General features: G+C 35.1%; 1 protein-coding gene across 1 annotated transcript; it reads right to left on the reverse strand.

Annotated features, from left to right (window-relative positions):
- Positions 1-4,900: 4,900 nt before the first annotated feature.
- Positions 4,901-7,213, reverse strand: LOC116115671 (protein FAR-RED IMPAIRED RESPONSE 1-like). The gene is given in 4 exon segments (XM_031401803.1): positions 4,901-4,972; positions 5,153-6,334; positions 6,336-6,742; positions 6,745-7,213. Coding segments are annotated over 4 exon segments (2,130 nt in total).
- Positions 7,214-12,118: the final 4,905 nt, after the last annotated feature.

Here is a 12,118-nt window from a genome sequence, read left to right on the forward strand (position 1 = left end):
TTAACAAAAACACCCCTACCGACGCCAAGCCACTACCGACAGCTAGCCATCACTGTTGGCGGCCGCTAGCAGTGCCACAAATTTGGTTGTGAAACAGCCATAGATCTGCCCGTGAAATAGCCAAATCTGACTTTTTTCGACCTTGGATCTGTGATCCATGGTCGGAAAAAGCCTCATTGACGCACAACCAGACATATACGGCTAATCGTACGCCATTATGATGACTTTTGACAGCCTCCGGCGACGGTTGACGATGGCTGGAGGTGGTGGCTAGTTTTGGGTATAATGACATTTCTGTAAATAATGACAATAACAAGGGTAATGTCGTCTTAAAAATTTAAAAAGTAAGGACAAAAGTGTCTACATGAGTGAATTGGGTGTATTGTAAATGTTAACAAATATAAGGTTAATTTGGACCAAATGCTCAACTGTTTAAGGGCAACATGAGAAACAAAATTGTATTACCAAGGTTAAGTTTTAATAACACCACCCCTCCAGGTATTAAGATTCCTGGCAATATGCCCCCCAAATGCTACTGTTTGTCATAAAATATTCTGGGAATAATTTTTTACAAATAAACCAAACATTGTCATCTGCTCAATTTAAAAAATATTACCCCAGTTATCTAATATTAACCACATCCAAACAGCCCCTTAATGTTAAAATGTTATGATAACAGTTTTCTTTAACTTTTTATAACATATTTTATATCAATGATAACTTTTTTTTTGAAAATGTTATTAATATATATCTACAGTAACATTTTTAAAGTGTTACAATAGACCTAAAATATCTGTAGTAGTTTTTTTTATGATGTTTTCATATAATCAAAATACAATAACATTTTAAAAGTGTTACCATAAACCCAATTATTGATCGGGAAAAAAATTATGATGTTATCATATAATCAAAATACAATAACATTTTTAAAATGTTACCATAAACCCAATTATTAGCCGAGAAATAAAATATTATTCCCACCAACATGAAATGAGGTTGATTTTGTCTCATTTTTTATTGTTTAAAGGTCAAATTATCATATCATTTGGGGTTTACTTTGTCACTTTTCATTCATGTTGGGATGAAACATATTTTTTTTTACAAATAGTAATAACATGCAAATAGTGTTACCAATGTCTATCTTTTAGTAAAATGCTACCGTTTACCTACGGTAACACTTTTTGTATGTTACCGTAGGCCATTTTTATTATAGTATATATAAGCGACCAAAACCATCATTTTTTAACTGATATAAGATTGTGGCACCAATAGTTATAAGAACAAAAAACCTATCAATATGTAACAAATCCTAGCTTAACTAGTAAACTTTTAACAAAACACAAATTCTAACTCTAATGAAAATTTTAAAAAATAAAATAAAGCAAATTATAATTGAAATATATAACAAATAATTAATCCTATTCAACTCATTAAACTAATCTCTTAAAAATCAATAATGCTACATTTACCGACTATTGTCCCCACTGGTACATCCTGACTGACGTGGCAGATGACATGGTATATGCCATCTCATCTGCCACATCATCTTATCACCACGTCATAACACCTAAAAAAAAAAAAAAAAATCAATTGAAATTGATTTGCATTTTGCATGATTGGAAGACACCCAAATTCAAAATTGCCTCCCAAAATTCATTTTTCACAAATTTTCTCCTAAATCAAATTTCACTCATTCCCCTAAATCAAATCTCTCCCATAATTGAAATTGCTCTCCCACCACCACCACCCTACCACCAGCACCGCGGGCTATCGTCTTCCACCACCACTTGTAGTAGTCATTCGCGCGATGCCCAGGTATCAGCAACTAATTTTTAAAGACAATCGCATGGCACCACCCAATTTCGTCTAAGCAATTCCAAAATTACTCCAATCAAAATCCCAATCGCAATTATCGCGCAAAAACCCTAGGTGATGCCGCAGTGATCGAAGAACAATCTCGGTCGAGGGTATTGGGGGTTTTGTAGAGGGGAGGCCGGTGAAGCTTGGAGTGGCGGCAGGTTGGATTCTGAAGGTCGGGATATGCCGAAATCCGGCTTGAGAGGGGCGATCGCATGAAGAGCAGATGCCCATGTAATATTTTGTACTGTTATTAAATTTTAGTACATCTTGATATGTTTCAGTATGTTTAGGCACATAAAGTTACATTATGCAATGCTTTAGGTTGTAGGTTGGTAAAAGGATCAAGGGGTGATGTAACCATCACAATATTGAGGTCTGTATGTGATTTTATGTTTTGTAGATAAAAATGTGAAGTTTTTCCCTTTACTGAAGTATGTGCTGCTTCTTGCAGTAAAGTAGGAGAAAGGTGTTGTCCTGAGGGCCATTTGTGCTGGTTTTGAGGAACCTACTGAGCCAGCTTTTTGTTTGAGTGGTGGAAAGCTTTAATTTAGTCTGATACTAATTAGGGAAAATGTGTGCAGATTATTTCTATATTCTAACTTGAGATCTGAGTAATCAATTAGCATTCCTATATATATACCCAAGAATAATATTGGACAGAACAATATAAATGTTCTTATATATGTTCACCAAGAGTTATTGTACAAATTGCATTTTTTCTTCTCTAAACCATTTTAATTAAGGATGGTCCTATTAATTATTCCAACCTTTTTTTTTTTTTTGAATGTGATATTTGGTTATCTAAACTAATAACAATTAGACAACTCTTAATCATTAATTTCAGGGATTTTTATATGGAAAGATATCTGTTTAGACACATTAAAATAAGTACCAATAAATCCTACCAGGGTGTTTGATGAAAGCGCAAATGAAACAATGGTGATTTTGTTTTCATTGAATAGAATTGAATACAATAATAATAATAGTCCTGCACAGCTTGATTGGATGTATATATATTGTATAATAGAGATGAGAGAAAGAAGGTAAGAAGTTTCACTAACATTGCAGGACTTGGCTGTCTAATGGGCAGAGTTCCTGGCAAAGACAATTGCTACAACTCATCTCTAAGATCTCATCGTCATCATCATCGTCATCATCATCGTCATCGTCATCATCACCATCAAGATGCTCTGAATTAAGAGTTTGCTTCTACAGCAATACAATGTCTCTTCCTGCTTCCTTCTCACTTCCTACACATGCAAGTTTTTGTTTACATTTTGTCATTATTAATTCAAACACAGTCCAAGAAGTTGTGCTAAACAGTCAACAAAAGTCATGCCCCATCACAAACTATTATCATATTCACCATTAAACTACTGAAGCAGCACAGCAGCAACAACTGATAACACATATGCATGCAGTGTGGCTGTACGTATTTGATCACGTGTGCTTCTGAATGTGTCAATTTTAATGATTTAAAGTTTTAAACCAATACTTTAGTGTACTTCTGGTATTACATATAGACTACTACGTTGCTACAGTTATCTTACAGTACCAGTCAGACTCAGATCTTCTTGCAGATTGAGAAAACTTGAAAGGCCATAGTGGAAATTGAGAAAATTTGTTTTGGCACTGTGCAGATTGAGTAGGTGTGCAGATTGCAGTTTGTTTTTGCAGTTTCCAGGAGTCTTGGGCAGTATGTGCAGGGTGGTGTGTGCTAGAATTGAAGTAGTGATCTGGCAGTTTGTTTGTACAGTTTCCAGGAGTCTTGGGCAGTATGTGTAGGGTGGTGTGTGCTGGAATTGAAGAAGTGATCTGGCAGTTTGTTTCTGCAGTTTCTAGGAGTCTTGGGCAGTATGTGCATAGTGGTGTGTGCTGGAATTTAAGTAGTGATCTACATGGTGGTGTGTATAGAGCTACAACATGATTGCTGCATTTTCTGCAGTTTCTGGGTGAAGTCTTTAGTTTGGTTGTCTTGTGTTTGTGTTTGTGTTACTTTTATGTTGCTCATATTTCTTTTTGTGTAGTTCAGTCCCTTGGGCATGTCCAAGGTTCACGGTTCTAAAAGGCAGTCCCCTTTTTAGGTTGTAATTCGTTTATTTTCTAATAAAATTATCGAGTTTACCCAATAAAAAAACTGCATCTTTAATGTTTATAATTAACTAAAAGCAGATTACACATGATTTCTACCATATTGATTCACATAAAAGAAAATAAATAAAAATTCATGAAAGATATCATCATAGCTGGTTTTTTTCCCCAGTTTCATCCTAAACAGTAAGTTCGATCCTAAACATCTTTGAGTTCCATCCTAAACATCTTCGAGTTCCATCCTAACATCCTCAATATATCTTTAAAGCTGATTTTTTCAAATTCTATAGCTTCTTAAATTCTGCACAAACTGGAGAAAGACTGCATCTCAAATTTTGCAGCTTCTCAACTTCTGCAGCTGCAGTAGAAACTTGTCCAAGCTTCCCATCCAACAAACTAGAGAAAGACTGCAAGGTTGATGGTTCCAACAAGATTTTTTTTTTTTTTTNTTTTTTTTTTTTTTTTTGGTAATCTGGAAATTTTATAAAAGAATAAAAAATTATGACAACCTAACAAGGGGACTCCCCTTTAAAACTAAATCCTTTGGATAGGCCCAAAGGACTAAGCAAAAAACAAAATAAGAGCAAACAAAAGGATATACACCCTTTTACAATAAAAGCAAACAAAAAGATATACACCCTTGTACAAAAAGGACCAACCAAAAGCTATACATTTATCTCTAGTATAAGCATCACTAAGTGGCAATTTGTACAATCTGGCAAGTCAAAATCAGTCCGAGAGAGCTCCAAAATATCAGCTTCCTGCTGCTGATTGCTTCTACACAAGGTACATGTACAATTGGACTCTGTCCACCAGTCCTGCAAAATGTCTCCAAATCAATGAACTATGCATAAAAAAATGGCAACATAAAAAAAACTATTAAGCAATCTAATTACTCCAGTTTTAATTTTGAACACATAAGTCAAACAGTATCCAGACGGTATCCAAATCAATGGAGTTGATGCCCTTCAGCTGATGAAAATGAACATCCAACTTCCTGATCTTTATGTTCTTTTGATCCCTGTGCAATATACAACAAGAACTCAACAACATTAGTAGACTGGGAAATTTACACACACACACACACATATATATAGTACATGTGATTCTAAAATAACAATCTTCAGCTCCATACATTTCTACGATTCACATACATGTTGAAACATCAACTTAAACAAAGAAACATAAATAAATTACATACCTGAGATGCTTCATTAAATCCAAGTATGAGATTAGGATTAGAACTCATAGCAATTTCCAACTTTCGCAATTTCTTATTTTTGGCTTTACGAACAATTTGTTCAACCTTCGACTGTTTTCTTTTGAATGGCGGACGCCCTTTGCTACGAACAACCCGTGGAGTAAGAATATTACTGCTACCCTCTTTGGAAGTACCGCCAACAGCTTCACAATTTGTTGTACTATTAGATGACTTGTTTAGTCCTTTATCAATCTCACCAACACTTTGATGCGACATCAATTTGTTCTCCATATCATTGATCATTTGCATCACCATATTACAATCATCCTCATTACTTGATGCCAAATCTGCTACCTTAGTGAACGAATTACACAAATGATCAAATCGTTTTCCTTCAACATTAGTGCTCCAACTATTATAACTTATCTTAACCTTGGTATGCCATCTGATTATATTTTTCCTCCACTGCCTTAAAATGTATTTTTTTGGTACTTGGGAAATTTGCTTACGCGTCAACACTACAATTGCATGTCGACACAAAATTCCTCTAAACTCAAACAATCGACAGTTGCAACGAATATCGCAAGATGCTTCATCAAAGCAAACAACAAAAGGATCACGACGGCGAGTCTCTCCAACCACAACATCTTCTTCTACTATAAATTCCGTATAAGAATCAATCTCTTTGGAAGAACATAAATCACAATAGAGCTTACCAGCAACCTCTTGTTGAAACTCTTTAAATTTCCCAATGGTATATGCATCTTGAAATTGTTTCTCAATAGCATAAGTGCTTATGCAAGGGATCCATGATGTGAAAGATTTAAAATCAGCCTCCCTTTCTTTTTCCACTTTATCACGCAATGCATTTTCATATTGTTTCACAAACTGTTTTAAAGTGGTTTTTGAATTAACATATCCATCAAAGAATGCATGCATGCTTTCACTACGTTGAGTAGTAGACATACCTGCCCAGAAAGTATCTTTTACAAAAGCCGGCACCCAAAGTCGTCTTTCATTATACAATCCAAGTAACCAACCATTATCGTGAAGGTTGTATTTATCAATGAATCTATTCCAGCATTCATCAAACACCTCACGTGTCAATGAATCATACACGACATTCTGCAAAGAAAACTTAATATGTTCATATTGGCCATAACCTCTTAACTTTTCAAGCAAATTTCTTCATTATATGCCACAAACACCATCTATGTCGTATATTAGGGAACACAATCTCGATTGCATTTTGCATTGCCTTATCTTGATCAGTGATTATTGCCTTAGGGGCACAATTCAACATACATGCGAGCCAAGATTGAAAAAGTCATACAAATGTTTGTGTGTCCTCGTTGAAGACTAACCCACAACCTAACAATATTGAGTGGCCATGATGATCAACACCAACAAAACAAGCAAACGGCATATCATACTTATTGGTCAAATATGTCGTGTCGAATGTTACAACATCACCAAATTCTTTAAATGCGGCCCTACTTCTTGCATCCACCCATAAAACATTTTTTAATCGACCTTCTTCATCTAAATCCATGGTGTAGAAGAAATTTGAATTCTCATTTTGCATTTTCAAAAATATGTTTGGATTGCAGAAGCATCTCCAACACCAAGTCGGAGCCTCCTAACTTTTTCAATGTAGTTTCTACAATCTTTCTGTAGGAAAGGCAAATTCTCAGCACCGCCTGCTTCAACTAATAAGGAATGAAAGTTTTTATTTGGCCTAATCCCAGCCCTATCATTCACCTCCAGCTTCCTTTTCACATGCGGTTGTATTACGCGATTGCTCTTGAAAAATCTAGTTTTGGCAGGACTACTGAGTTCATGGTTATGATCAAAGACTACTGAACATATCTGCCATTTTCCGTCAGAACGTACCGATGCACCAATCCGAGCCTTACAATCAGTTTTTGTCACGAGATGCATTTTAAAGGCATTTCTAGAGTTATTGCTCGACTTCCCACTACGAGAACAAGTCACTGTCGCAAATCTTACCTCTCCATCATCTCCTTTCTTTGAAGTTCTTACAATTACTTCAAAGCCCATTTTATTCCCATAGTTTGAAGTGTTGGAAAAGCTTATCAAATGAATCAAAAGCCATTCCAGGCTTAGGCTTCCATTCCTCTTCTGCACTTCTTGTATCTACTGTTTCTTGTTTATTATCATCCTAATTTGTTGATATAATAATAGCCAAAATTAGAATATAATGATACTTAAAAAAGGTAGAAATAATACCATAGAATAATTAAAATCATATTACTGAATAAAAAGAAATTACAAAGAGATTACCTCAACAACGTTCAATTGAGAAAAAGAGCTCTCTGATTTCTTTTGACTACTCTCTTCCATCTTTGGTACTATGATGTAAATAGATTACCCTAAATAAAATACAAAAAATATTTTCATGTTATATAATATGATTCAATAATTTAAATGAAAAATAATATTTTTAATTAAACAATTGTTGCACCAGAAAAACTATATATGACCCAATAAGTGTAACACATTTTGCCTAATTAGTATCAGACTAAAATTAAAACTTACCACCACTCAAACAAACAGCTAGCTCACTTGGTTCCTCAAAAGCAGCACAAATGGCCCTCATAACAAAACCTTTCTCCAATTTTCCTGCAAGAAGCAGTACACCATCATTCGAAATCCTGCTTCTACAGCCGAACAAATTGGACAACACATACAAAATAACAAGTCATGAGCAAAATCACAAAACAACCATATATCAATGGCACAATTGGCAATCCTACTCTATTGTCAAAAGCTGTTTTTTCATAAGTAATAAATAATAGAGCCCAAGTTATAAAAAAAACCAAGTGATAACATCACATGCAATACAACATGTGCCCTCCTTAATATAACAAATAACACTAACAATCCAAATATCATATACAACAATTTCACTCATTGATTTTAATTGCATACCATTCAAGAGACATACATATAAAATAACCAAATAGAATCCATTGCTTCAGAACAATAACTTAATCACAATTCTACAGCAAAATTTCTTAATTTTTTTTGGATGAAAGATCAAATCTTTAAGGCCATGGCTACTAATCCAAGGTACTTGGTAAAGGGGAAGAGATGGGTGACACAAGTCTGATCCAAAAACTTGGAATTGATTTGAAGAGTGTGCATGGAGTACGACAATAGTTGTTTTCCTTACTTTCTTGCTTACACTTAATCCAATCAATAGTCAAAGAAAAGAGAAGGGCTTGCAGCAATTATCCCACATTCAACTTCATGAAAAGAAAGTGACATAAGTTACTGGACAAGGAACTGATTGCCCATAAACCCGTATCGAAATAGAAGGAGCTACTCTCAAATCCCATTTTTTCTGTTACAGTTAATCCTTGAAGGGGACATGCATAATACGCCAACAAGAGGACAAAAGTTGCTATCGAATAGGCTTTTATCTTAGGACGAAGGTGCGTAGCATTTAGGTCAAAAATCCCAAGGAAAGAATCAAAGAGGATTAGGAGACACAAAATTTCTTTTTAAAAATGTCTAGCGGATATCCCAGTTTGAGCCCAGGAGGATTTCTGAAAATGGAATTGATTTGAAGAGTGTGTTAAATCGTTCCCAGGTAGATCATTCAAGTAAAACTGAAACTCCGGAGTTTGCAAATTTCCAATTTTTCACATTTGCTTTTAACACTTTCTATAACATTTTCCATTACCGTATATGTGTTTGGACCTGCAAAACAACCCAAATCATTCCCAAACCCAAATCGTTCCCATCTCCTTTGCTCATGTGAAGTACATCCTTCGTAATAGGTGCTTCAGGAACTCAACCGCGAAATGGCGCAGAGAGGCAATAGCGAGTAAGGTCGGCGAAGTTGGAGTGCGGTGGTGGTGCGTTTGTGGAGTGAGATTGAAACATGGAGTGCGTTCAGTTGTGAGTTTTCTGTGCGGGAAAATTTGTGAAAAATGAATTTTGGGAGGCAATTTTGAATTTGGGCGTCTTCCAATCGTGCAAATCACTTTCAATTGATTTTTTTTTTTTTTAGGTGTTGTGATGTGGTGATAAGCTGACGTGGCAGATGAGATGGCATATACCATGTCATCTGCCACGTCAGTCAGGATGTATCAGTCGGGACAATAATCAGTAAATGTAGCATTATTGTTACCAAAAAAGATCATCATTTGAGATGAGTAAATGCACTTCCTATCTTTAACAAAATTTTGAAAACCAATTGTTACATTTTGATTTAATACAATTGAATAATTAGAATTTATACAATTAATACTTTTTATTTATTTTTTAAGTACATAATATATTGATTACTAGTTATGGTAGCTTAATCCTTTACATATACACCAAACTATCCTTAACATTTTCAATAATATTACATCCACAACCTTTTTATACAAACTTTCTTTCATAATCTCATGTGGCAAAAGATGATCAGGTGATTTTAAATTTAAAATAAATTTTCACCCAATCATCTTTTATCACATCAGTTTGTGAGAGAAAGTTTATATAAAAAGGTTATAAGTATAATATTACTCTTGCACTTACAAACTTTTTATACAAACTTTTTCATACAAACTAGTATGACAAAAGATGATTAGTTGATTTATAAATTTTCACTCGATCATCTTTTGCCACATCAATTTGTAGGAGAAAGTTTGTATAAAAAGTTGAATAAAGATAGGTTGGCAAACACTTCTCACAAACGCTGACGTGGTAAATCACATTTGGATAGGTGAGACCTATTGTTGGACAGACATAACCCATTGCAAGCTGACCAATTACTAGCTGATACATCGCGTTTGTAAAAATAGTTATTGAGTGTAATATTATTGAAAAAAGTTTGTAAATGTAGTATTACTGTACTTTTTTTTTTTTAATTATTAATAAAGTTCAACCTATCAAATAAAATAAGGGAGAATAACAACTTTTCACCCAAGGTTTGGCGTAAGTAATTTTTTCCACCAAAAGGTTTGAAAAAAACAATTTCCCACTCATCATTAAAATTCGTCAGTTAACTTAACTGAAAAAGGACAAGATGGTCAATTTTCATGAAGCCGAAAAATCAACATTTAAAATTTGAAATCTTGGTGCATTTGCCTGAATGGTTGTTGTGTGTCCCACTAAAGTTGACTTAGAGAAAAAAAAAAAAATAAAGGAACAAAAAGTCATTTCCCTTTTCTCCATTGTTCTATGTAACGGAAGGTTAAGCAGTTAAGCGAGAAGCAATGACTAACGATGGCTTACAACGATGACTGGCAACTGCTGGCGACGATTGGCAACTGCTTACAACGACGACTGAGCAAAAAAAATACCTGGGAAATGACAACAGTAGATGACGACTGAAAGAATACTGACAAGAATTGGGTTGCAATCGAGTCGAGGTATTGAAAAGCTCGAGCTCGACTCAGTTGGAATAGTTAAAGCTTGAGCTCAACTGAGCTTTAATTGTCAGAATACGATCAGCTCAGCTCGTCTTGATTACAACCAAGTCAAAATCGAGCTCGAGCTTGAATCACTTGGCTCAATGTCGAATCACCTGTAATGCATGAGATTGGTTTACTTTTAATGACTATGAACTAAAGTAATTATGCTCATGGTAAAAAAAAAACCACACAAACAAACAAAACAAAGCCAAAGAGAAATCAAAATTGTAAAGCCAAATATTGGGCATATTATTCAATCAAACTTTAACCAAATACTGGGCATATTTGGCTTATTGTTAACAACAACCAACTACATATTGAGAGAAGACCAGAAAATTGCAGAGATCACATCAAACTAAACCATAGGCTCGAAAATACAAAGAAAATCAAGCTTATGAGAATGACGAGAAGTCCTTGGCTCTCGACTTGCCTAACTAATTCATCAATAAGTACCATAAAGCCTTTGTTGCGTGAGAACAATGAAGAGTTGGGAGTAAATGACATGTTCCCACCCGAGGATTAGCGAAATTCAAGGATAGTATCCTTGGTTTCATTTATTCCAGACTCCCACCCTTAAAATAACACTCTTTTGTTTATTTAACAGTTAAAAAGCTAAAACAGATTTTACAATAATTTGTAATAAAAAAGTCAAATAATCCCACATCTCAAACCCCTCAATCGTGTGTGAACAACTCTCACTCTCGATCTTGCCATTTTTTACCAGAATTGGACTTCACCGGCACCACCATCGCTTTAGCACCCTCAGATTACCAAGACCCCTCTGTTTTCTAACTCATTAACCTCTTGGATCGCCGGCGCCATTAGGGTTAGGATTCGGTTGTTCTTCATCAGATTTTGGCCATTTCTGGCAACCAAAATGGAATTGTTCACAACCACTACAATCAGCGACTACACCTCTTCAAAACCCCCATATCCCTTTCAACCGTTCAGTCGTCATTCACTAGCAACATTATGGTTAGGATTTAGTCATTCTTCATCAGATTCTGGTCGTTTTCAACGAACAAAATCAAATTGGTCACCACCACTGCAACTAGCTCCAACTCTTCAAAACCCCCATATCCCTTTCAACCGTTCAGTCCTTGTTCGCTGGTGGTGAGGTTTGTCTTATGCTTCATGATTTTCGGTGAATTAGGTATTTTTTATGATTGATTCAAAGAATTGATTGGTTTTTTATAGTTATGGTGGAGTGTTTGTTCGATTTGGTCTGGTTTTCGACATTTCTTATGTTGGGTTGATTTGTTTCATGGTGGGTGAGGGCTTGTGGGTAGGGGTGATCGGTTCCGGGTACCTTGCATTTTTTGAAGGAACCAAAATCAACGAGTCCTAAAATTTGGAACCAAAATCGAAAATTGACTATTTCGGTTCCTAGGTATTCAGAACCAAAACCTGTAGGAATGATTCCGGGTACCCTAAAAAATTACATTTACCCCCCAAAAGTTTATAAAATGAGCAAAAATCCCTTAAAAACTCAACAAATACCCCCAAAAAAGCACTTGTTAACAAAGAATAAAATTAC

Source organism: Pistacia vera, unplaced genomic scaffold (assembly GCF_008641045.1).
Source record: "Pistacia vera cultivar Batoury unplaced genomic scaffold, PisVer_v2 Contig1223, whole genome shotgun sequence".
Classification (NCBI taxonomy): Eukaryota; Viridiplantae; Streptophyta; class Magnoliopsida; order Sapindales; family Anacardiaceae; genus Pistacia; species Pistacia vera.